The sequence below is a fragment of the Lissotriton helveticus genome, chromosome 1_1, assembly GCF_964261635.1.
Source record: "Lissotriton helveticus chromosome 1_1, aLisHel1.1, whole genome shotgun sequence".
Lineage (NCBI taxonomy): Eukaryota > Metazoa > Chordata > Amphibia > Caudata > Salamandridae > Lissotriton > Lissotriton helveticus.
In genome coordinates this window covers 706,054,527-706,082,157 of record NC_136057.1, presented here as the reverse complement: position 1 = coordinate 706,082,157, position 27,631 = coordinate 706,054,527, and the positions used below count along the sequence as shown (strand labels likewise).

Here is a 27,631-nt window from a genome sequence, read left to right as displayed (position 1 = left end):
AAGTGTGTGTATTTATCAGTCTCTGGTTTTTCTAGTTAGCAATAGCATCTGCTTCTATTTGAAAGTGGAGGGCGATCGGGCCAAAATTTCGGGCACTGTTAGGAATCAGGAATGCCCTTAGGCAAAACACCAAAGCACTCAAACATGGTCCATTATAAACACTGTTAACCATCATGAGAGATGTGATAGGATTGGTTAGAGCAGGCTTGCTCAGTGCTCCTACAGGCACTGGAGGCCTGTTTCTGCTGTCTAACCAGCTGCCTAAGACATCTTGGGTTGGAGAGGTTTAAAGTGCGCTTGTCAGGCTGGCCATGGCAAAACAGCCAGCCAAAGTGACATGTGCACTTTAGACTGGATTACATGCACCACTACTCCCTGCTGCCAATGAAATGCAGTGGCTCCGCCCTGCCCTAACACTTAACTTGGGTTGGCCCACAGAAAAATAAAATGGTAATAAGATCATTTTATTACCATTGTATTTATCACGTTTGCTGCCCTGGAAGCAGGGTCTGAGACGCTCCTCCATCCTAATGGAGGAACCACTGCTGCTAGTTGGTGGACCCATGCTGCAGGAGTGATGCAGCATTATAAATATAAGCATGTGTTTGAACTTTACAACATACTACTTTTTGTATGAATCTAATTTGTGAAGCCTCGCATGTCACCTACATATCATATCAAAGTTCTCATGGAAATTTGCAAAAATAATAATTTCAGCTAATTAAATCTTTTTCAGAATAGAAATCTGTAAACTCAGACTCGCAGTCTATCAAAAGAGCACACTGAAGAAGGAGCAAGTCTTTTGTGCACAATCTGTGTACACCTATATGAATGCATTTTGGGGTACCACTTTAATCCATTGCATTACGGTGGTGGTCTCCTTTTGATGAGTTTAGAAGGGTAATTCTATGTTGCAGCAGTAATGTTACTGCAACTGGAAGGATGTGTATTACCCTAGGATTTAAGGTTGCAGTTATAACTGCAGTAAAATACATTTTGTGCTGTCCATTACCACTGTAAAAAAGAAATACAACATGTTAGGAAGCCTAAAGTACAACTAGTGTTTAATGCAAAAATAGCAAGCAGCACAGCAAAAGATCAAATGCAATTGCCATTTCAACGTGCCAGAGTAACACTAGAACACAGTCAGTCGGATCTAAGAGCTAAAATAAATGAACCTAGTATGTATACATTTTCTCTCAATACAAGTCAGTGAAGCTTGATCACATCACATCAACTTACTTTCCATGAAAACGTATCCATTTTATCGTTAAAAAAATGAACAATTTGCAAACGAGTACATTTTTGTGTACAAACTATTCTGGGTTGAGGCGCAATAAAAAGTGCAGTAGAAGTGACAACCTCCTTCCCGCTCAAAAAAACAAAGAAACGTGCGGATGAAATAGGGAGCTTTTAGAGGGTAAATGGTGGAGAAGCATTGGGAGTGGTAGAGGAGAAAAGCTACTTTTTAAAATAAAGAAGAATTGACAAATCTAATAGGTCTGGCACAGATTGGTTTCACGTGTAGTTGTGTAGCTAGGTGAATGGGTGAATATAAGATCAATAAAATAGTTTAACGAGAGAAGAGACAATGACTGAATCACCAAGTGTATTGAGGGACGAAGACATGGGTGAGATTAGTGCAAGGATGGATAACTATATGAATTGGTGACTGCTTGAATGGATGAAGGGGCAAGAACAGCTTGTGGATAGCAAGAGCAATCTTTAGGGGTAATCTGGAGAAGGTATAATGTATAAGCTAAGGTCAGTGAATCGGTGAGTGATTTAGCACCTGATTGAAGAGTGAGTGAATGTATCGATAGGCGTTGGAGTTCATGGATAGATGAGCTGGGTTATTGGGCAAATTCATAAATGGATGATTGGGCAAGGACAGAGTGTGTGGCAGTGATATGGTGGTCAGCCTGGGCAGTGAGAGGAGCACTGTGGAGAAGGTAAAATGTATGTGGTAGGGTGGAAAATTGGTGAGTGACTAAGTGCATGGATGATAGAAAGAATGCATTATTGGATGTGTGAGGGAGCAGCTGGAAAAATGATGGATGCTAGAGAAGTGAGTAAGAACATGAAAGGAAGAATACGTTAGTGAGCACATGGATGGATGGATGACTGTTTGGGGGATGCGCAGATAGATAGATAGATAGATAGATAGATAGATAGATAGATAGATAGATAGATAGATAGATAGATAGATAGATAGATAGATAGATAGATAGATGAAAGTGGGTGTGCCCCCTGAATATGAAACCACAATATTGATGGGATACAATAACGAGGACAGAATGTTGAAAATAAATTATCAACAAGTAAGTCTAGATTTTTTTTATATGACTAACTCCACCTAAATGTACATATGTGGTATATATATCTTGAAGATGTATAGATATGTAGTTAGCAATAGTACATCTATACTTCCCTAGATGCACTTACCTTTCAACATTTCATCCCTCGAAATTCTGCCCTCGAAATTCTTGTACCATAGTATTGCTGGTGTCGATATTCAGTACTTAAGCCATGAGAGTGGGTGGATGAATGTACAGCTGTGATTATTCTTGTGGTTACCACTTTTTGACACAGCCCACTGTGCTTTAAACCATTACCAAACAGCGCAGTCGTTATACACAGATTTGATCCAAAATTGAGAACTCCTTAGTGCATGTTCAGATGTGCACATTTACCTGTGTGTGCATAGCCTTGACTGTGCTTGGTACTGACAGGCAAACGCTAGATTGCAGCAGGTGATTTGCAGTTAGCAACAGGCAGCCCATCGCCAACGATAGAGAATAGAATGGCAACAGAAGGTTGCTAGCTGCAGATGTCAGTAATGGACAACAACAGGGATAGTTGGATGTCTACATCTCAGATACCAAATTTAGGTCCTATGACAGGGAAAGCAAGTGATACTCCAGGTGCATTGTATATAGCAGGCAGTAGGCAGGTGCACTAAGCACACTGACCTCAGGCCCAAAAGGTTGTGATTAGTGGCAGTACATAGTGGCAGCATGTGTTCGCTGCTAAGGTCCCATCCAGCAGTGCCTCCAGCAGCAGGCTAGTTTCCTCCTGTATGCACTTAGTTTGGTGGCTGTGTGCACTAGGTATTTGTGGTAGAAAACAGGATGACAGCCGAGAGACTTTTTAAGCCAGTCAAGATTATATGGATGGTCCCCACCCCTTTCTTGGATTTCTAGGGAAATACCCTCATGCAAGATGTGCATCAATGTCTTGATATTGTGTCCATCTTACATAAGGAATTTTCCTCACAGTCCAATGGGTTTACCAGTCAAATAGGGCCAGTGCACAGCAAAGTAAAGAACCACAATAGACTTGGTTGATGCCTGGGAAGTTATCGCAAGGGGAATTGCAGCTTAGTGGCATTGCTTGGGCAAGGTGTGGTGGTATTGAAAGCTCCATCCCAGAAAAGTACTATTCTTTTGCAACCATCACTGCAAAAGCAAATGTAAAACTTCACTATATTCCTGTGGGTTGATCAAATAGGAAGACACATCAATAAATCTATGTCTGACTGATAGTGACCCAAAGGCATTCTCTACCTACGTTTTTAGGTCTTATAGGTATGAGCTCATATTCACATTTAAAGCTGCAAATTGTAGACATTAAAAGGATCGGCAGATCAACACCCTAAAACCACTGCCGAAAAACAAACTTAGAAATTAGATGGAAAGACGTTAATTTGAGTGAAATCTGAATTATCACAGAATGTGTGCCTACTAGCACCCCCAACCCCCCCCCCCCCCCAAAGATAGAAACAAACAAGACACAAGCAGATTGTGTGACTACAGGTCTGGAAGTTTCTGCTGTGTCATTCTTTGTAAATTCCTGCCTTCATTACAGCATGGTAAATTTGCTCATTTGTGCAACAAGAAATGACTTTGCTCAGAAGCAATATATATGACATAGTTTCAAGAGGAGGGCAAGTGAGTATGCCTCGCTGGTTCAAGAAAGTAAAGGTCAGACCCCACTCCCAGCCACGGCATACGCCAAGGATATCCTTATCCGACCACAATATGAAGCCTCTGGAAATTGATATTCAGTGGCGGACTGACTCAGAGTGATATCATCCACTTCACACGTGTAACGCTGCATTATGAATGTGTTCTGAGTGTATTCCGGTTATCTGCTTCAGATTTACATGGATGCCACTGCAGTGAGAACACGGTAGCAAATAGCTCTGTTTCACTGAAGGTTTATCTTGCACATCTCACTAATCTGTACCTGCCTCCTCCTCTCTTTGTACCAGCGCCGGAGTGGGGAGAACAGGCCTCTACGTGGCACTGGACCATCTAGCCCAGCACATCAACCATCATGACTTTGTGGATATTTATGGGCTGGTGGCTGAGCTCAGAAGTGAGCGGATGTGTATGGTACAGAACCTGGTAAGCCAACTGAATGCGTGTGGGCTGTGTGTGCAAATAATGGCTGCACAAATAATGTTATTTACAACAAGGGGTGGTGATGGACAGAGTCTCTGAATTAAGCAGAGTACTCTCACCCAGTCAAGAGATCACGGCTAGATCCAACACCGTTTTTTAGCTCATTGCACCATCCCAGTTTCAGAACCTGGCTGTATGCAAATTAGTCTGTCAAATAATGTAACATTTTTCAATAACTTTGATTATTACTTTGTCACTTTTCACTGAGTCTGAATATTTTTAATATGGTGATCTATGCTTGTGACGGAACCGTTCCGTCATCAGTCACGGCTGAGCTGTGCTGATGACGGAACGGTTCCGTCACGACCGCGCCCTGTTTGGAATGTCCAGCACAGGGGCGGAATCGGCGCCGCACGGAAGCGGTTAACGTCAAGGGCATGTCAACGAATTTGTCTTACAAAATGAAACGGAAATGTGACTGCTTCCCAAAAAGACAAATGGAGCGGTTCTTTGAACAGATATGCAGGTCTGCTAATAGTTCAGCCTAAGTAATATATGTAGGGTGCACTTAGCCCAGAATGAAGGGCAGGTGTACACAATAGATTGGGTATAATTGTGTCAGTCTGATGCAGGGCAGGACTGGCTGTAGCGGGCACCGGGCGTTTCACTGGTGGGCTGCCAGAGTGGGGGCCAGTTTTAGGCCCCTGGGGGGCTGTTTTTGTTACCGGGGGTGGCAATATCGGCCCACTGTAACAAAATCGGGCAAAATCGGGCAAAATCGGCCCCAGCAAACAACTCAGCCCCCCCCCACCCTACAGAGGGGACGGCCGATCAGTTTGCAATGGCAGTTTCGGTTCCCAGTCCAGCCCTGGTCTGCTCTTGAGTCCATGCTTTTACATTTAGAGCGACGTTCGAGGGAAAATGACAGAATATTCAAGAGAAGTAAAATATTGCCAGACAATCTATTATTATTGCACGTCACTCTACTCGCCACAGTCCTTAACCCCTTAACCCCCCCCCCGGTGCTGGCCCCTTTTTTATGTTTGGGGTAGTTAGGACTTGGGGCTCCATAACTTGTTCCCACATAAGATATCCGTGCCCAATTTGCGTCCTTTTTTCCAACATCCTGTGGATTCTAAAGGTACCCAGGGTTTGTGGATTCTACTGGAGAGTACCGAGAAAATATGCACAATATAGCTAAATATTGAGTTTTTAGGGAAAAAGTGCTCTGGATAAAAGTGTCTGTTTTTTCCCCTAAAATGGCAACAACAAACTCTTTCCAGCTTTCAGGAATATGCAGAGCTGAATAAAAAAATGTGTTTCCACATCTTATCATTTATTAAAGAGGTAGCCCCTTATTCCTATTTTTGTGTTCTCAATCTAGTTCCAATTTGTGGTAGAAACCAATGTGAAACTCATGAGTGAAAGCTATAGATTTCTGAAAAGTAGACAAAATTCCGAATACAGCAAAGGGTCACGTGTAGATCCCTCAAGGTTTTCCCAAAGAAATGAACTGTTGAAATAAAGAAATATTGAAAATGAGTAGAAAAATATGGCCATTTGTGACAATGTTTTCATCTGTAACTTTTTCTCACAATGGGCGAGTTACAAAAGCAGTACACCATTACTTCCCCAAGGCTCTTCTGGGTGTGGAGTTGTATATGGTTTATAGGTCTTCGTGAACCCTACCCAGAGCCAACAACTAAGCTGCATTGTAAAATGATTCTTCATTGTGTAACGAGTATAAACCAATTCACATAGTGAAATGGGTAGAGTGAAAAATGACTATCAAGGAAACTCATGAATTTCAGAAATGGCCACAAAGTATGGAGTTTAGGAGCACTGGTTATTTGTACATCTCGGAATTTGTAGGTATCCGCGCTAGCATAGATTTGAAGGATATTTTTCAAAATGTCTTCTTTTGTACACACTGGCCTACATCCAATTTTTATTAACAAATGTTCTACTATTCTAGGTTACCTCACTTGTATGGTTAGGCCAGAGCCCTCAACAGGAAATGGGCCAAAATACAACATAGATGCATCAAATTTTTCACTCAGAACTGACCCTTTTTTTTGCAAACGACGTATCTGCGGATGTTGGGCCCTAGCTCAGTGGGCACATAGGAAAACCTAGTAAAATGATATGTTTTTTACAACTAGACACCTGGGGGAATCCAGGTTGGGGAGACGTGTGTGGCTCTCACAAGATTTTATACCCAGAATCCCTTTCAAACCTCAAAGTTTGACTAGCAAAACACACTTCCCTCACATTTCTGTGAGGGAACGCTCTGGAATCTGTGGGGAGCTACAATCTTCTTTCCACCCAGCATTCCCCAAAGCCTCTAGAAAAAATGGGACCTCACTTGTGTGGATAGGCTTAGTGCCAGCGGCAGGAAATGTCCCAAAACACAACATGGATGCATCACATTTTTCTACTCAAAACTGACCCTTTTTTTACAAAGTGGATAGCTATGGATTTTGGGCCCTAGCTCAGCCGGCACCTTGGGAAACCTAGCAAACCTGTACTTTTTTTTAAAGCTAAACACCTAGGTGAATCCAGGGTGGAGTGACTTGCATGTCTCTCACCAGGTTTATCTACCCAGAAACACTTGCACACCTCAAACTTTGACATGAATGAATCAAACCAAGGTCAATGGGAGCCTTTGCGAGGGGACTCCCATTAATCTCGTTTTTATCCATTCCTGTTGCGGGCACTATGCCCCACAACACAAGTGGCACAACATTTTTATAGGCACAAGTGGAGAAATGGTGGGTGGTTGGAATTTTGTGGATTCCTGTTGATTCCAGAAGTTTCCATCATAGAAATGTATCGAAAATGCATCATTTCAGACACGGTTTAAGGTTTGCAGGGCATTGTGGGTAAGCAAACCTTTTGTTATTCATGCAAGTCACACCACCGTGGAATCCCCTGGTTGTTTAGTTTTCAGAAATGGCAGCAGTTAGTATGTTTCCATGGGTGGCAGTCGATCATGGACACAAATCCCTCAGCCACCCCTATTGCTGTTCTCTCCACGTAGCACTTTAGGGCCTTTTGTGTCAAGATATCTTGGCCCATCCACACAAGTGAGGTACCATTTTTATCCGGAGACATGGGGGAATGCTCTGTGGTAGGAAACTTGCGGCTCCCTGCAGATTTCAGAAGTTTACGTCATAGGATTTAAAGAAAAAAGTGTGTTTTTAGTCAAAGTTTGAGGTTCTCAGGGCATTGTGGGTAAGAAAATGTTGTGTGATGCATGTGAAGGACACCACCCTGGACTCCTCTGCATGTCTAGTTTTCAGAACTGTCTGGGTTTGTTAGGTTTTTCCAGGTTGGAATCTACCCAAGCCCAAAAAGAGCAGATGTCCACTATTGCATGTGGGACTTATCTACACTCTCCTGGCCCACATGTAAAAACAGCACCCAAAAGAACCAAATGTCCCCTTACTTGCCATTGGGACGGGATGCTTTAGTCCGAAGGGGAGCATGAAGACTGTTGAGGCTTTAGAAGCGAAGGTGGGGCCTGATGTGTCGATGAGCAAGACCGACTCTATATTCTTATTAAAAAAGATATATGTCTGCCATACAGTGGGCTTTCTACTCCTTAGGGCATATTGGAGGCACACCTCGGTCAGCCCCTGGGGAGGGAAAAAAGACTGGTTTGTCCCTTTTAGGGTAGGGTGGGGCAGGGTGTGGTGTATGCCAGAGTGCAACACATGCAACACAATATTTTCCCCCCAAAGGCAAAATCCCTGGTGTCAGGTGGATTTTCTACCCCTCGGTGAGTTTGGGGCAACTTCCCCTATTGGGACAAGCCTCCTGTCTGCCCACTGGGGAACAGAAATACACTATTAACCCCACTGGCGCTCGATGCCAGGGTAAGCCACCGCATCCTTTGGATTATTTTGACGCCATTTTGAAATGCTTGTTGTCTGGTGGGGTGTCTGCCCCCGTGAGGAGGTGGCAGATTGTTGGAGAATACCCTATGCACACCCCCGGTGGGGCAAAGAGTCTTTTTGGCCCAAGGGCGGGGGAGAGCACATGCTTATGCCCAGGGTGGGGCCCTCCTTTGAAAAACAATTGGGGATAGATCAGGATTAATTATGCCGATCCAGCACCTAAGGGGAACAGAAAGACTGTTGCCCAACTTAGTTGGGGTGAGGGCATAGCCCTACCCATTCTGCACAGCGCCACCACTATATTTTTATTTTGAAAGATCCCTGGTGTCTAGTGTGCTTTCTACCCAACCCCTTTGGGGCAGAGTGGGGGGGGTAATTACCACATCTGCCTTTCAGCAGGGCAGAAAGGCTGTTGCTCCATTCACTTGGGGTGAGGACATGGCCATGTTAAAAGTGGACAGCCCCATCCTTATATTAAAAAAAAAGAAGAAAATTCCCTGGCATCTAGCGTGCTTTCCCCCAGGGGGTATAACCGGGTTAGTTGCCCCATCTGCCCCATAAGAAGAGCAGAAATACTGTTACCACATTTAGTTGTGATGGGGTCGTGGCCATACCCATACTGGCCAGCCCACTACCCTATATTTTTATAAAAAATCATCCTTGGCATCTAGTGGACTGCCTGCCCTCTGGGGGACAGATTGAGGGTAATCACCCCATCACCCCCTGGGGGCAGAAAGACTTTTGCCCCATTAAGTTGGGGTGGGGGGCATAGCCATGCCCATTATGGGCAGCCCCACCCGTATATTTTAAAAGCAAAAACTTTCCTTGGGATTTAGTGGGCATTCTGCCCCCCGGGTGGCAATTACCGAAAGACTATTGCCCATTTACTTGGGGTGGGTCATGACCATGCCCATTCCGGGCAGCCAACACTGCCATATTTTTATATGAAAAAATCTCCCTGGTATCTCGTGGGTGGGGGCAGAAAGGCTAAAATTATAAATTGCCCCCCGGGGAGCACTAGCCCTTGCCCGAGGAGCAGCTCCTCCTATCCTCCTTGGTGGCTAGTGGGTGGATCCCTGCTCTCCTGTGGCAATCCCCAAGCTGGGATCCACTGAGTAGAGGTAACATTGGTAAGGGGCGATTCTCCCCTTTCCAGTAATACCTCTCCCATGTGAATCAGTGCTCAGGGCTGAGATGTGTCCCTGAGCACCCAGCCAGGAGATTTTCCCCTTTCCAGTGATACCTCTCCCATGAGAATCGGTGCTTGGGCTGGGATGTGTCCCCGAGCACCCGAGCACTAACTCAGTGAAAGTAAAACAAGCCCTTCGGCTCTTTTTGCTTTCACTTTTACTGCAATGAAGTCAGCATTCCATGCACGCTGATCGTCACTGTAGCAAACAGAAAAACAATCAGGCTGCTCAGGAAGCTCTTCCCAATCAGCACCAAAAGGACCTTCATAACCCTCCTGAGTGTCGCCCAACGGCTGATATCCACATTGGGAAGGGAGTACGGACATTGGCTGACGGCTGCACTAAAGGGGTTAATAGCGAGGTGATCCCACACCAAGAGGGGTCAAAAACACAAGCATGTATGAATGCCAGTCCCACCTACCCTCTGTTGGGCTCTACAAGGTCTTGCAATCCCAGGAAGTGCCCAATGTATTCTCTTTGTCGAGTGTGGCACGGTGCCATATCAGATAAAGTGATACCTGAAAGTGCTCATTTAAGACACGCGACCGGATCACAAACATTTTTGCTGGCAAACGTCTTTCACCACAGACTTATGAAACCTGATTTATGTAGATTGTAATGTGTGACAAGAATATTTTGTAGACCATTTTGGAAATAGGCTGCAATTGAGGCATAGCAGCAGCACAACAATGAACTAATATTACAATAACATGCCACATTGACAGCATTACAGGATAGAACACATAATACCAACACAACAAAGCAACAATAACACTCATATACAACAGACTGACAAAATGCAATAAAACTACAGAGGAACACAAAAATGACACACCATAATAATACCTACAACACAACAGCGTAAATTAAATGTTCAGTTACGTTTTTCTGCAGTAACTCTGATTTTATTCTGTGTGCTTTTGTGTTCTGTTTGTATTGTGTTTTAGCTTGTGTTGGTGTGCTTCTGTGCTGCAGCTGTTTTGTGTTATTTTGTTGTGATGGTGATCTGTTGTTTTTATAGTTGCTCTGTTTTTGTGTTGCTTTATCAATGTACTATGGTTGTTGTGTTGCGATCTGTTTTGATTTTTTTGTTTTGTTCCCTATTTAATGTTTTCTGTTTTATTTTGCTTTCCCCTATGATATCGTGCTGTTTCCATTTCCAGCAAAACAGCACCCTCCTTTAACCCGTTCCGTGCTCGCGTCGGCCACTACCTGCCCAGTGTGGCGCACGACCGTTGGCCGACGCAGCCCCGCCCACTCTTTAGAACTCCTGCACCGCTGCAAAATTCACGCTGCGGTTAAGGAGTTAAATTTCCTCCGGTAAACAGCCCTTTCAAACATGGTAACATACATCCACTCCTCCTCTACAGCTACTTAAGGCATGAGTTAGCCCAAAACGCTGGCAGAGGCCATGCCTTCAGGTGCTCAGTTTTTGTGATGTGGCCACTGCTCTCTGCCACTTAACAGATAACTTCACAATAATATAACCCAAAACAAACGAGCAACACAACAAAAACATAAATGGGCACAAATAACAAAACAGCCAACACAGAACACAACACCACAACCACCGTCCATTATACCAGTAATAATACAGCACAAAACCACAGCTGCACAAAATACAGCATAATTTCACCACCACAACAAAGTGCAATTCAACAAATATATGCAAATATTCTTATCACACATTACCACCTCCACAAATCTGGTAGAATAATACAGTGGTAAAAGGTTTTTGCCCAAAACCCTGCCTTACCATCAAACACATGTATTAGTGCTGGTCAAAAATGTGTTTTGATCTGGGCTGAGGACTTAGAATGTTTGCTGGAGCCCCTGCTGGGCTTAAGCTTCCGGTGAAATGGTCTATTGTTGTCCCCCCGGCTTACACTGAGCGGACGGCGAACGCGGCCAGGAGCTGATACCGACTGCTTAGCGGTACACTACCAAACATTGTTCGGATTCATTACGAACTCTCCAACGTTTGGAATTCAAAATACAACGGGATAAAACCAAGGTGGTTTTCCTTCTAATACAGAACACGGCTCTCCCCGGCGGCCATCAATCAAAATTGGACCCCCTGAGCCAACATACCACAGTGCTCACACCACTACATTTGACCTGAGGAAGACCCCAAAATGAGGATTAATGAACCCTTTGTCAATAGGGGTCGACACGTCGACAACACCTTTCAAGCAACATACACTATAGGACTGCAAGAAGCTATTACTGCCCTATGTGTAATGTTGTAAATATGGGAACTCATGATCAACAATAGACTGTAAAGGTTACATCATAGATTACAGAATTGTGTTTTTACCACAACGCCTTTACCCTGTCCCTCACTGACCTAACCACACCTATCCTACCTTAAGTACTTTCCTTTTCATGCACTTCTGAGCACTGTATAATATTGTTTAAAAGACTGTGTATTTCCAAAAGTGTTTCTGATACAGAAGTATGTATTGACACAACCCACTGAATTAATTAAATTCAGGTTATATCAGAGGAACACATGTGTATATAGTTTTGTATTTACCTATGGTCCACTGTTGAGTTGTTTTTATGAATATACACTGCGCCGACCATTTCACATTTGTACCTATGCTATGACCCAGGTCGGTTAGTTTTGGGGCCTACCCCGTTAAAAACGTACTACTGGGCTTAAGCTTCCATCCTCATGGTTCATGGCTCCTTCTGTACTGTGCCCAGGTGAATGATCATAGTTGCTTCTCAAGGGATTATGGAAGTATGTGTGAAATAATACTTGCCTTCCAAGTGTTTGATCCTTATCCAGGAACTGCCACCTTGGTAGACTTAGAGGTACAGAAAAGAAGCACATTCCTGTGCTGTTGGCCATTCTTGTCTCTTAGCGAGTGACACCTTCACAGAATGTCTGGTTATGTGTGTCTGCTGGCTGGTGTGTTCCAGATTTCAGCCTGGAGAGTAGTTTCTGATTTCCTGGTGGTGAGAGTTGGAAGAACAAAAGGGAAGTAATTGCTTCCCCTTGATGACATAACAATGGTGGTTACCCTCTCTGATTAACCACTGTTGTGACATCACTGCAGTGAATAGCCAGATTTTTTAACTGGTTATTCACAATAAATACTTCCAGCGACGAATGCTCTGATGTCAAAGTGGTGTGGCAACGTGAACACAGGGGAAGGAGAGGGGGTGGGGGTAAGTGGGAAATAATAAATTAAAGCACTTACCTGCCAATGCGGCCCCCTCCTCCCTACTCATCTCCAGTTCCTCTAAAACCAGCATGAGAGCAGCGCCATGAGTGGCTTGAGTGGGCTGACTTGATGCTCACTCAAGGGAGCCTGCGCCATTCCTCCACCCAGCAGCGCAACATAGCTGTGTTGGAGAAATGTAAGTGCACATGTCGGTTTGGTCATCCTAAGATGGCCGGCCCCACTGACATGTGCGCTTACAGTGCCAACCCCTGCTCCTTGCTTCAGCTGAGTGACTCTCCATCAGGATGACCCCGTCCCTCGTCCGAGGCTGGCAATTGGCTCAGTTAGAAAAATAAAATGATAATACATTGATTTCATTATCGTATTATTTTTCAGTGGGGCGACGCTCCTTCACCATAACGGAGGAGCTGCTACTGAATACTTCATGTGGAATCCATAAACAGCAAATAATTTAGTAGTGCATAGTGTAATTGTTGGTATGCCTGGCAGTGTGCTCCCTGCTCTTTTTGTGATTGGCTCCCTTTTGAGTTATTGTGCTGAAGAGCTCTGGAATGCACCTGTTCTCCGGGAGTGGTACTAAACCTGTGAAGACTGTGCTCAGCATTACCATCACCCCCGAATTTCACTTTTTACACTCTACTGAAGAAGGACAACAATCCTGAATACTAAAGGCTTTGAATTGAAGTAAGTGTTATCATGCATTGCATTTACCTCTAGTTGTGAGCTGGTATGCCAGACAGTGTGCTTCCTCTTCCTTGTGTGATTTGCTCCATGCAAATTTTGACTACATGAGTAATATTATTACATGAGTCTTATTAGTCTTGGACATTGCTTTGACATTCATCTGAATTTGATCTTCCATCTCCTACTAGTTTTAGGCATATTTTTTACACTCTGGGTTTTTATTCTTATGTTTAGCAAATATGGAAGTATTTATTGTGAATAACCAGGGTACAGAATCCTCCAAGGCATCAACAGAGGCCTTGCTAGCAATGTCTAGTGTAGACTGTTTCTAACAATTTCCATAATGAATATACTTTTTCACTCCTCCATCTGGAAGGAAGTGTCAGATGTCCTTTGAGCCTTCAAGCTTTTTCAGAGTTCGTTCAGGGAAAGTCTCTGCTTATGAGAACTCACAATACCACAACAAAGGCCTATGTTTACTACCAGTCTGCCAGAGATAGCCTTTTGGACAGGTCTTTGAGCAGAAAACATGTGCTGAACTTGTTCTGTATTATAATGTTATTAGAAGGAGCCTTGTAGATAAATGCACCAATAGCTTTCTGTGTACCTTTCCCTATTCTCAGAGATTCCTAAGCTCTTAGATCATCTTTTGTATGTTAAACAAGGGAAGGCTCTGATGCCCCTATTTTGCACCTGAAACCATTGTTTGCAGTTCTGCACCAAATGGCGTCAGCCCTGGAGTGAATTCTTCCTGATTCTCCATCATCTCTTCAGTCTCCTCCATGTGCGGGCTGCACAGCTCGCGGGTGGGGGGGGAGGGTCAGGCGTGGGGGGGTCGTGGGCTGCTTTAAAAAAAAAAGAATAACAAAATAAAACTTACCTTGCCGCAGCTGCTGCCAAGTCCTTCAGTATTCTCCTGCTCGCCTGTGTCCGACTCCAGGTCGGAACAGGAAGCAGGCAGCATTGAGATTACTCTGAGTGCCGTGACACGGCGCTCAGACAGGGGCTGTAGGAGTTGGCATGTTCTCCATGCGGGCTGTAATGCAGCCTGCATGGAGAACAGAAGAGTTCATTTTTCGTCATTTTAGACACTACCTCTTACCAACAGGAGTGCTTGAGGCAACTTACCAACAGTGACTCATACAAACGCGTTGCTGTGGACCCTACTCCCCGTCTTCTCACTGAAATCAAGAGCATGGTGGAGGAAGCGAGTACTGAGGGGTGGATAACACCACATGAGGCCAGATTTTTAGTAACAGACAAACCTGTTATGCCTGCTTTCTACTGTCTACCTAAGATTCATAAACCGACACGGCCTCCCCCGGGCCGTCCCATCATCTCCGGTATAGGCTCTATTTTGGAGCCCTTGTCTACCTTCGTAGACTTTTTCTTACGACCCCTTGTTAAAGAGATGCCCACCTATTTGCAGGACACGGCCGATGTCCTTAGACTACTGCCAGAGGTGAGGTTTGACATCGACGCTGACCTATTGGTCAGCTTTGATGTCGAGTCTCTTTATACTTGTATCCCACAGGTAGAGACCCTTGAAGCTATCAGATCTCTCCTTGAGAGACGTGATTTGCAGAGCATCACTCCTGTTAGTTTTATCATGGAGTGTGCGAGGATAGCTATGATGGAAAACCACTTCAGATTTGAGGACCAGATCTACTTACAGACTTCTGGTACCTCCATGGGCAGCATTTTTGCCCCCAGCCTCGCCAACCTATATATGCACCTTTTCGAGCAGAACATCGTGCTCAACCACAGCAACCCTTTTTTCCACCAGGTGTTGCTGTGGAAACGGTATATAGATGACATCCTTGTGGTGTGGCGAGGCACCGTTTTAGAAGTGGAGGCTTTCCATGAGTGGTTGAACCATCAGAATCAATACCTCAGGTTCACCATAGAGTGGAGCAAACAACAGTTGCCCTTTTTGGACATCCTGATTTTTCCGCAGGATGGCCATCTGGGATGTGAGCTCTACAAAAAACCAATGGCGAAGAACTCACTCCTGTCCTACGATAGCCATCATCTGCGGGCCTTGCGGGACAATCTCCCTGTGGGACAGTTCCTCAGGGTTCGCAGGAACTGCTCATCTAGAGCAGCATTTGACAAACATGCTCGGATTTTATCCAGGAATTTAGAGGACAGGCAGTATCCACGCCATTTGGTACGTAGAGCTTGGAAGCGGGCGTCTAATAACAACAGGGACGCCCTACTGGAAACCAAAACTACCAAAGAACCTTTGGATAGACTAACATTTGTGAGCACCTTCTCTGTCTTGTCCAACCGAATACAGAAAACTGTGCAGAAACATTGGGCCATTCTCAACACCGCTGATACCACTATCACTCCACCACTGTTCTCTTTTAAAAGAGCTCGTAGTATAAGAGACAGTTTGGTGCATACTAGACCAGTTATGAAGAAAGTTGAACAGCATAATACACTCTGGAACACCCAGCCAGTGCGTGGGCATTTTCCGTGTGGTTCTTGTAGTGCCTGTCCACAGACCTATAAAACAGACCAGGTCGACATAGGCACAGGGACACCCTGGATACTCCGTAAACACACGAACTGTAACACAGAAGGTGTTATATATCTGATCACTTGTCCTTGCTCCCTACAGTACATAGGACACACTACTAGGAAAATGAAAGTACGAATAAGTGAGCATAAGAGCACTATTCGCTGCCATAAGCAATCAACTGGCCTCACCAACCACTTTCTTGAAAAGAAACACAGAGTAGAAGATCTAAAGTGGGTGATTTTAGAACATCCTTACATTCCACCGCACATCAATGATAAATCCAAATTCCTGTTTGTGAAAGAGCAGAAGTGGGTGTTTAGGCTCCGCAGTGACAGCAGAGGGTTGAATGATCCCATTCCGTGGATTTCTATGTGATGAGGGATCTAAACATTAGTTATTCCACCATTAACTAGAATTTTCAAGTAGTTATGTATTTTGTACAGGAACATTTGTAGTCTGGTAGGGTGATCCAGTCTGTCACACACTGACCAGCTCCAGGTGGTGAGACAGTCATTAATATAGTTGCTCTAGCATGCCTCTCTATGCGTCTGTCGCACATACACTCATTGGTTGCAGGAAGGATGGTTAGTTTTCACCCTGTCCAATTCCTTTTCCTGACCTCTCATAAATCGAGGGGTTTGGTAATTGGTAATTTCTTCCGGGCCATCCGGTAATTGATTCGTCTATCTATATGATTTATTTTAATTTATCAGATCTGTAGATGGCGGTTACCTAGTTTTTCTAGGTGTATGTACATTATGCATGGGCACAGCGCGCCGGTAATTACCTGCCTTTGCTGCTGTGCTTACCCGGGTTTGTAGCCATGCGTCTGAACAGTTCAGCGCAGGCTCAAAAGAGCAGTTCCTGTTGTAGAGCACATGCGCGCATGGACAGCGGGCTCTCTGTGAGCGCATGCGCGCATGGGTAGCGAGCTTTCTTAGGTTGACAACACGGCGCATGCTCTCCCGCACTACTGTAGCGGATGTTCTGTGCGCATGCGCATTGCGAACAAAGACGCGGTTTTTGGCAATCAATTAGCGCGAATTAACAAGTAAACTACCAATTAACGGTAGTATTTAAAGCGGGCTTCCTGATCCGGTCGGTACCTCCACTTCCTCTCGGACGCCTGAGAGAGGTACCGACGGACAGGTAAAGTGAGACTCTTAGCTGTACATGCTGATAGTGTGCTGCATTGATGTAGACTGTATGCCCACGCTGCTGCTCTCTGCTGTCATGTGGTAGCGCTTTGCTTACCTTTGTTAGTCTCTATCTAATTTTTTCAGTTGTTTTAGCTGTCTTGGCCCGAGTCTAATTCTTTTTGGCCACAGCACATCATCATCCACATTCATCACCTCGCCTCTCCTTTAAGTTGCGTTATGGTCTTTTTTAAGCAAAGTTCACAGTTTATGGGTGGTGGATAACAATTGTTGCAACTAGTGGTGGAAAGCTTATAATTCTTATGGATATTTTGCTTTCTGATGCACTTTTAGAGCGGGGCCTCATATTCCCGAGCGGTCGCCGGGTGAGGTGAGGTCCACTTCCTTGCAAAGCTTGGTGAGTATTTACAGACATAAGAGGTGTGTTCTGTGAATGAGTAAGTAGACTCTACTGTTGGACGGGACATCTTTTGATCCCGTTTGTGGTGTGGTATACACATGTTTTGCTATGAATTTGTGGTATATAGTAGTAATGCACATAATCTTGTTTATATTTTCAGGATTGTGAAAGGAAAATACCTTCTACATATGGACATTGGGGCTCCAAGTTCATGGTAGCTGATTGCATTTTATTTATGTTCTCACTTCACTTTGTTATAACTCACTTTTTGTGGCAGTAGCTTTAAATCTTTGGTCCTGACGAAAGCCTGACGACACGTCTATTGGGCTGAAACATGTTGACCACCTGCACAGCGCCATAGTGTAGTCATTAGCTCCAACTACCTGGCGTGTTTTTAACTTTAACACTCGGACTTTCTTTATTAAATGTACTCTTGTCTGAGTCGCTAATTTTAACATTTTTTCACCACAGCACTGCACATACACTTTCATCACCACTCTATGAGTGTAAGTTTGGCACGAGTGTAAGATCTTCATCCACTCCCGCACCATCAGCTGATGGTTTGGGCGGTAGAGTCGGGTGCTCCTACAAATATCCCATATGATGAAACTCCGCCAAGTTAGGGTGGTTTGATGGGAATATCTCGGCCAACTGCCACTCTAGTATCCACTTCTTTGTAGTTTCCTTGTGCTACCACACATTTTAGACCTTTTCATCCCCTTTGGTATATAAGGAACAGAAGAGTGCGCATGATTTTTTTGGGTGGCCTGAGACGGCCCACCAAATGGTCATTGCATTGCGCACAGGAGCCTTTTACCACTCCTCCCCTGCAGCTGTGACCTGCTCCCTCATGCACTGCCGCAGCAGGAGGAAAAAATAAAACGATAATAACATTCCGTTATTATCATTATTATTTTTTTTCCTTTTTTTGCTGCTCCTGGCAGTGGGGCGATGCTCCTCTGCCTTAACGGAGGATCCGCCACTGGTCTCCTACGTCCTGTTGTCTCTGAAGAGAATGAACCTTTTGGTATGGCCGCTGAATGTTTTGGTTAAGTTAACTTAGTTATTTCAGAAATGGTTGCCTGTGCTGTCCATGCCATTGTGCAACTGGAAAAGTGTATGACCATCTTCAGGTGTCATTTAAAAAATGAGGTACAGAAAATAATGCTGCTACTTTGGAATCTGATTCCATTTTGATATTACAGTTCATTGCAGATGGCTTTTCCTGGGTTGTTCCCCAGCAACTTTAAAGGTTCCAGAGGATGCAATCATGGCCTAAGGAAACCCTGAAGTGGGCTGCTTGGTATTGAATTATTGCACCTCACAGCTCTTCAAGTTATTTTTATTGACAAAGATTCTTGTTCAAGGATGGGCTACTCCTTGGAATCTGCCTGTAGTGGTTCTGGTTTTACGATTTTCTCCCTTTGAACTTTTGAAGCTGGTATCCTTGATATTTTTGTCCTCTAAATACATTTTTTTAATTACCATCATGACATAGTGAGTTGGAGTCTCTAGTGTATCATTTTGTCGGATCAGATCGTCCTTCGAACAGATCTATACCTTTTCCCTAAAGTGGCCAGATCCATACTTTTTCCCTAAATTGGCCAAGATGTTCCCCAAGGATACTGCAGTAGTTCTCCATGTATTGCTCCTTTATCGAGTCCCCCCAGAGCAAGCAGCTTTACACTAGATAGATTTGTGCATGACTGTCTCACTTTATCTTGGGTGAGCAGCTTCCTTTTGCTGCTGTGATAATTTGTTTATCACATTTGGTGTATCTCACGGGGTTTGCGATCCTTTGCCAGTACTTTGAGTCAGTGGAAAAAGATCCCAATCTCTTTGCCCTAAAAAGTAGCAAACAAGGATCAGTCTATTTTGGTTGAAGGCGGTCTTACCAGCGGAATTGTTGTTTTTTAGCAGAGACCCTGGTGGTTTTTGTCTGCTGTTTCGAGTCTGCATTAGATTGAACTGCTATATTAAAAGGGCGCTCAATGTTGCATTCTCATTTGGTGCGTTGTAGTTTTCTGTGTGCAGTTCAAGTTCGTAACTGCTCAGCAGTAATGAAGGAATCAAGGAGGTAATACATTGATTATTGCTTGGTAATCCCATCAATCAATCAATCAATCAATCAATCAGGGATTTGTGAGGCACACTACTCACCCGTGAGGGTCTCAAGGTGCTGGGGGAGGGAGATATTTGGGCAGCTCCTTCTCATACAAAGAGCAAGGTCTTGTCGCTCTTCCTGAAAGCTGGCAGTGTGGGGGTTGGTCTGATGCTGAGGGGAGTTCGTTCCAGGTCCTGGCTGCGATGTAGGAGAAGGATCACCCCCCCTGCTCTGGTTTTGCAGATGTGTGGGATTACGGCCAGGGCAAGATCAGCGGAGCGGAGACTTCTCTTGGGTGTGTAGAAGGAGATTCTTTCATTGGGGTCTGATTTTGTGGAGGGATTTGTATGAGTGGGTGATGGTCACTCTCTTTTGGAGTTCTCATAGGTGCTCGGTTATGTGGTGTTGTCGTGGGATGCCGAGGACGAGTCTAGCTATAGTGTCCTGGATGATCTGGAGTTTGAGGAGTAGGGATTTGTTTATTCCAGCATAGATTGTGTTCCCGTAGTCCAGTCTGCTGGTTAGGAGTGCGTGGATGATGATTTTTCTGGTTTCGAGGGGATCCATTTGAAGGTCTTGCAGAGTACTTGCAGGGTGTTGAAGCACGAGGAAGACACAGCGTTGATCTGTCGGTTCATGGTGAGGGAGGAGTCGAGTATGATGCAGAGGTTGCGAGCGTGGTCTGTGGGTGTGGGGGTTACCGATGGCGGTGGGCCACCAGGTGTTGTCCCATGCGGAGGGGGTGGATCCGAGGACAAAGACTTCTGTTATCTCTGAGTTGATCTGTAGGCAGCTGTTGCTCATCCAGGAGGCAATGTCTTTCATTCCTTCCTGGAAGCTGTATCTGGTGATGTTGGGTTCGTTGGTGAGGGAGAGGATGAGTTGGGTGTTGTCGGCAAAGGATACTATGCTGAGTCCGTGTTTTCTGATGATGGTGGCGAGAGGGGCCATGTAGATGTTGAGAAGCGTGGGGCTGAGTGAGGATCCTTGGGATCCTATTACCCTTATGATCATTCCCTTCCCGCCTCTGCAGTCCGCGGCTTCAGTGGAGGGTTGGAAAGTTCTGAAAAGGCAGAATGATGGCTGAAGTACCCTCTCTGTGTCCTACAGGGAAAGGGGAAGGATCAACAACAATAAAAATGTTCTCTGGAATGTTCTTTCCGGGTGGCGAGCCTCCTCACAAGTGAGGTCTGAGACAAGCATGGAACAATCAGAGTAAATTGATTGGAAATTAAGTTACTAAGACGCTGCATGTTATGTATGGACAAGATATAATTGATAACAATAAAAGTGATGTATTTGATGTCAAAATTAGTTCATTTTCTTTAAATACATAGGGTCTGATTAGGATATTGGGAAGACTGCTAATGACAGGCCATTGGTGACAGTCTGCCCGTCAGACAGCCCTTCGGTCCGACTGCCACATTTGGATGTATGCGGTCGGACCGTTGGGGGAAAGACCACCACCTCCGACTAGAATCTACTGATCCCGACGGGGCGGTCAGGATTACGATTCCCGTTTCTGACTGCCTTTTGATGGCAGTACCGCTGTCATGAGTAGGCTGTCGGAAAGGGACTTGGGGTCCCCAGACAGGGCCTCCGTCCATCGCGGGCCACTGCAAAGTGGCCCAGGGTGCACATGTTGTGCCCCCACACACATCCATGCACCGTTTGCCAGGCACCACATGGTGTCTGTCATACAGTGCTTGTGTGTGCACAAATTGCTCCTGTACACGGCGGCTTCTGCTGCAGCCCTTTTCCTTGGCTGCAGCACAAGCCACCCTGTACAGGAGGAGTTTACAACTGCCACCGCAGCTGTCGTATCGTAATTGGGCCTAAGGACTGCCGCCTGCCTGTCAGGCAGTTTCCGGATCACCATGATAGTGGGCAGCGGTCCGACCATCCGGCATCACAATGATGCCCTAAGATGATATATGGGAACAAATGTTTCTGTTTAAAAGGGAATGAAATTGTGATACGGAGGTCAGAATTTGCGCATTTATAAAATGAGGAGCTTGTCTGAGGGAAATAAATTTAGCTAATTTACTAACACTGAAATTTGGCATGTGGAGCCAAAATATATTTTTGTGAAATGACAAGGTGATATTTGGAAATATGAGTTTATTTACCAAACATAATAGCTGGAATTTGGGAAAGTGTTCTTTTGTGATAAATTAGTGCATTTGCTAAAAAATTACATTTTATTTCGGAACAAATGCATTTTTTGAAAATGGCAGGCTGATATTTAGTGCCTGCTGGTCTTGGCCCTCTCAGGATGGCCGTCCCCAAACACTTTATCTTTATCCCCCTGTTTTTGTAACTGGTTTATTTAGGATTCTATGACATTTGCCACTGCAAACCAGTGCTAACGTGCTTGTGCTCTCTCCTTTAATCATGGAAAAATTGGTTAACACCCAATTGACACATGTAATTTACTTGTAAGTCCCTAGCAAGGTGGTGCTACAGATACCCAGGACCTGTAAATTAAATGGTACTTGTGGGCCTACAGCACTGATTGCACCATCCACTTCAGTAGTCTTTCAAACATGTCCCAGGCCTGCCATTGCAGCCTGTGTGCGCAGTTTCAAACTGCCATTTCGACCAGGCAAAACAAACCTTTTGTCAGGACCAAACATTCCTTTTTAAAACATGCAGGTCACCCCTTGTCAAAAAATGGACATGTCCTTTTACATTGTACATGCCTTGGTAGTAAAAAACTCCTGAATTCATTTCTCACTACTGAAATGCCTACCTCTTCCATAGTATACCATTGGGTTACCTTATTACATTTAATTGTGACAGCATTCAATTGTGAGCAGGTAGGAAAATCGAGTTTGGTATAAAGAATCGTAATTTAAAACCCTCTTTATTGGTAAAGTCAGATTTCAAGTCACAATTCTGAAAAGTTCACTTTTCAAAAGTTAAAAGAAAAATTGATGGACAGAATGCAGAACAATGTCTTACATTCACCCCAGTACAGAGATCTGGGCCTAACTCCATCGTTTCTTTGCTCCCCATGCCATTCCAGTTTGAAACCAGCCATATGCAAATCAGTTTTGACCCTGTGCTCAAACAGAACAAAGTCATACATTCACCCCAGTACAGAGATATGGGCCTAAATCCATTGTTTTTTTGTTCCCCATGCTTTGGCATTTTTGTGTCCTAGCCATGTGATGCCTGCAGCCTGTGTCCTGGGTTGCATGACTAGATGTAGCTGGCAGTTGGTCTTTGCCTATTACTTCCAAATAGTGAGACAAAGGCGGAATAGGTGTTGGCAGGATGGGCTGTTTCTGACTTGGAGGAGCGGAGCTGTCACCTGCCACCCTTGCACATCATAAAGAGTCTGCCTCAGCACACTCACAAAGGGCTTTGCGCTAGTCTTTTGCGCCCCTGAATGAGCTGGGGTCAGAACAAAGATGGCAGGAAATTGCTGACACCTCGCTAAGCGGAGGAATGTAGAAGCTTTTCCTACTTGTGTGTACAAAGTATAAATATTGGACCCTCATACTCAACACTTCAGTACACATCTGGATCTGTGGACGCCTGAGAAGAAGGACTGCTGTTCTGCTGTTCTGCCTCAGGAAGGACTGCTACTCTCCTGCTACCTGAGTGAAGACTGGGCCCTCATCTTGAACCCAGTACCACCGCAGTAACTCCAAGGGATAGTTGGCTAGCCTGATCAGAATCTCAGGGACAGAAAAGGCTCCAACCACCTTGAACCCTGCACTTAGACTCTGCCTGTTGTGGGTCTTGACCCCGAATGGTACCACCCCAGTCCTGGACCCTTTAAAGTGGCCTTGCTGGTGCTCAGTGACTGCTACCTATATTGACCCTTAACCCTTTCTCCTCTACACTTGAATCTTCAGTGAAAAGTATGTATACCTAATTTACTTCTGCTGCTCTTCCAAAGATGGTTTCCAAAGATGGCCGCCTGAGGAGGAGCAGAAAGAAAAGCTCCTGGTTTAGGGATCACCTTTTTGGTGTAAATCCCCGGATAAACCTAGAACCATCTCTGTTCAATCACACCAACAAAGACAAGAAGACTTCCTTTGGCTATCGACGATACTGAAATTAATTTCGGACCTTTACTCACGTATCTGGTGACATCTGAGCGACGAGGTGGCTTACTGGTCTCCTTTGGTCCGAGCCGTGCTCACCACCGGGACCCCCTCGATACGGCCGCCCAGCCACATGACTGCCGGGACCCCTGGTGCTGCAGCTGTGCCGAAGACATTAACTGGACCCCTTGGCCGCTGCCGCCGAGCCGAGTGCACATCCAGGACCCTCCTTGAGGCTGTCGCTCGAGGGGACCGCTGATCAGGGTGCCCTGCGGTGACCCCTGTTGATGCGGACGATACTTCGATGCTTTGACTGCCAGCTGCTGCTCCCCGTCCTGCTGCCTCAGCTACGTTGTATTGGCTTGGTCACAGACTTGGTCCGCTGCTCCCTACCTAGGAGGCCTCTTCTGAACCAGGGACATTGATGGGACCCCCTCGACGCCGCCTCTAGTCTGGGTGCCGTGTCCCCCCTTGAGACGACCGCTGCATCCGTGCTTTATTCGCCAGCCGCCGCTCTACGTCCTGGTGCCTCTGTGGAACGGGCCCCCCTGGAGCTTGGTCGGCATTGTTTTCGAGCGTGCTGCTCCTGATGCTCCCTTCCTGTGGGTCCTCCGGGGCTGGGGGCTGTGCTCATCAGCGACGTAGACCGGGAAGAGGTCTGTCACCCCCCCACCCCACTTGCACTTTCGCTCTCTGATGCCACGGTCTGATGCCTTTGAACACAGCTTGGGAGCCGACTGGCCGAGACACCCCTGCCGCATGACGCTGTTCAGTGCCTCACCCGCCTCTGATGCACAGTGCGGGCAGCTTCGCCCCTGATGCCCTGGACTGCCTCATAGTTACAGGTAGGATCGGTGGGGCTCAGCTGCTCCAGTGTATTTTCCTACAAACGATCCCTACTGAGAACAGATCATGGCTTTGATCTGATGCCCTGGGAAACCACATTGCTTCTGATTTGAACAGTGGGGCACTGCTGCTCGTCGCCAACCTACGCAGGACACATGCAAATTGGGAACTGTGGGGAACCAGCCTTCATCACTCACATACAGGCAAAATTGGTCACTCATTGCCCGTGTCCAGTTTGTTTTCCTCAATCATCAACTAGTTTATCTGTCCTCCATTTTGTCGATCTCTACCCACTCAACAATAAACTCCCCCTCCCTATTGAAGACCTAGACACTAAGAAAGGACTGCTTTCTCCTATCAGCAACACTGACACAAAAAAAGGACTGCTTACTCCTCTACAAAACTGGCGACCATCTTTGAAAACTGACCTGATCTTTAATCTCAATTACAAGCCTATGCCCTCTATTTCTGCTCTTTATCCCATTTACTGTCACCTCACAACCAGCTCCCCTATATCTCCTCCTATCATTTCCCTCCTTCTCACCCCATTTTCTTATCTCTTCTTTTCTTTTCTTTAACCTCACTATACCCCCTTAATACATTTTTTCTCACTAAATGCTATTTCATATCTCATACTATTTTTATTCTCACTTAGCTTACTTCTCCTCTACTTCCTTTATGCCTGCACTTTATAACTTTCTAATAATATACATAAATCTAATTCTATTTATTCTGATTTGTGACTTATTTACTGTACATTCCAACTGACTTTGTATACTTTCCGTTTCTAATTTCTTTATCCACTGATTGTGTATTAAGTTATGTCCCTCTTCCTCATGGCATTTTATTTTCTTCATATAGTTGTAATCTATCTGTCATACATTTCAACTTTAATTTTAATTCATCTATTTTAGATTGCCTATGTCATTGTACCATCCTTCACTTTGCACCTTATCCTTATGTATAATTTGTTGTTATATATTCTGCTTTAGTGTAGATTTGATGTTCCTTTTACATTTTGTTACATTGTTTACTTTGAAGCTCCGTTTACATTTTGTTACATTGTTTACTTTTACTTTTATTCTTACTTTTACATTTTGTTTCATTGTTTACTTTGAAGCTCTGTTTATCTCACCTTCATGTCATATCACTGTATTCTGCTTCAAGTTCTCGTTCGAATTATTCTCTATGATTTATTTCCACCTCCCGGCTGCGCTTCTTTGACCAGTACGATCCATTCTACTATCTATCCCCTTTCACCCCCCCTTCTCCAAAACATGCCTCCACTCTCTCTTCCACCCTCTAGCTCAACCCCTCCCATCTCCAAACTCGGCCCAAACTCTTGGTCCATCATCTACCCCCCCCATCTCTCCAAACATGGTAAGAAGAATTTCAAACAGAAAATGCTCCGTCTACACCCAGAAACCTTATTTGCAGATCAACATAACAACCTTAATTCCTCACTTACCACCAACTTAGTCTTCTTCACTAAACGTCCATCCAAATGGAAAAGCATATTCTTAAACCACCTCACTATCTCTAATTCTCATATTATCCCTTACGGTCTTAAACTCTCCACCACATCATCCTCATCCTTCCCAGGCAAAGTAGTTATCTCCATCTTCAAATCCGGAACCATACTCATCCAAGCGTCTGAAAACCATCTTGACTCCTTTGAACAACACTTTTGTAAGTTTTCCCAAACACTCACTCAATCCCTAAACCCCCCATCTCACCCCCGCTGCCCACTTCATCTCCTCCCATCACATTGCAGACCCCCTCACTTCATCTCCCTGATTTATCCCAACTCATTTCGCCTTCTTCACCATTAAGTTCACCCTCCCCCCTATCTCCTCTTCCAGACCATCCCTCTCCCTCTCTTACTCTCAACACCGTTACTCCCTCACATCCTCAAATTACTTCCCCCACTTTCATCTCCAGTATAAGCTCTGATCCACCACTCCCCCACCCCATTCTATCCCCTCTCTCTATCTCCCCCCCACCCACTCTAAATGACAATTTACACCCCATTATATCCCCCTCTGTTTTCCCCCCTCCTCCCCCTCCCTCAATCAAACAGACTACTCTCAATCTCTACTCACCTCTCTCGCTCTCAACATTATAACGTGCTACGACTCCCTTATCTCACAATCTTCTAATGTTCATGCCCCACCCCCCTTCTCTACCTCCGATGCTCCTTCCCCCCTCCTTGAGTCCTTCACCCACTCTAATTCCCTGGCTACCCACACACCTCCCCTTGCTCCCCTATCAATACCTAATGCTCTTAGCTCTATCTCACTTGTCTCTCCTCTTACCCCCCTCTCCCACATCCCTCCCCCATACACCTCACCACTCACTCCTTCTATGACGCCTCCTACATCCCTCACTCACCCCCTGGTCCCCCCCGCTTCTAACTACAAGCTCTCTTCCACACTCCTCCCACCCCTCAACTGCCTTACCAACTCTCCCTCTGCCCCTTACCTCCTGGTTCCCCCACGCTCCATTAATTACCCCCCTCCCATGCACCTCCCCCCTTAACTCTCTCCTCACCTCTCCCACCACCATGTACCCCCCGATTCTACCCCCCTCCTTACACACTCCCTCTCCTTCACTCCTCCCTCCCTACGACTCTCATACCTTCCGTCCCTCTGGCTCACATCCCCACACCCCCTTAGCAGCCACCTGTTACCCTCCACAACCACCTCCTCTCACTTCCCTACTATCTCCGATTACCCTCAATCCAACTGGTTCACCTCTTCTTACTTCCCCGATGCCACCTTCTTCTAACTGTCAGCCTGAAGAGTACAAGTTTTCCACATTCTCATCATGTCCACTTCTGCCCCACAAAAATGATATCCCCCCACATTTTAATACCACCCCCTCCCCCCTCCAGGTTTTCCCCCCCATCCTCCTCACCGTCCCCCTCCACCACCCAACCCCAGCATTGTCATCCTCCCAATAAATACAGACCCACCTCTCATATCTAACCTCACATCGGCATCCCCCAATATTGAACTGGTCATCACATCCCTAGTTTTAGAACTCTCCTCCCTCAGAAACGAGATCTCCCTCCTTACCAAAACCATCTCCTCACACATTGACACTCTCTACAACACTTCCACTTTCTGTCCTCTTAACACGCTTACCTACAGCAACACGCCCCCCC

At 45.3% G+C, this 27,631-nt stretch overlaps 1 protein-coding gene across 1 annotated transcript in view; it reads left to right on the top strand.

Annotated features, from left to right (window-relative positions):
- Positions 1-27,631, top strand: part of PTPRQ (protein tyrosine phosphatase receptor type Q) — a 1,500,794-nt gene that overhangs the window by 1,402,380 nt on the left and 70,783 nt on the right. Inside the window, exon 61 of the mRNA XM_078647981.1 lies at positions 4,274-4,409. Within this exon, the coding sequence (XP_078504107.1) occupies positions 4,274-4,409 (136 nt within the window). The remainder of the gene's footprint in view (positions 1-4,273; positions 4,410-27,631) is intronic.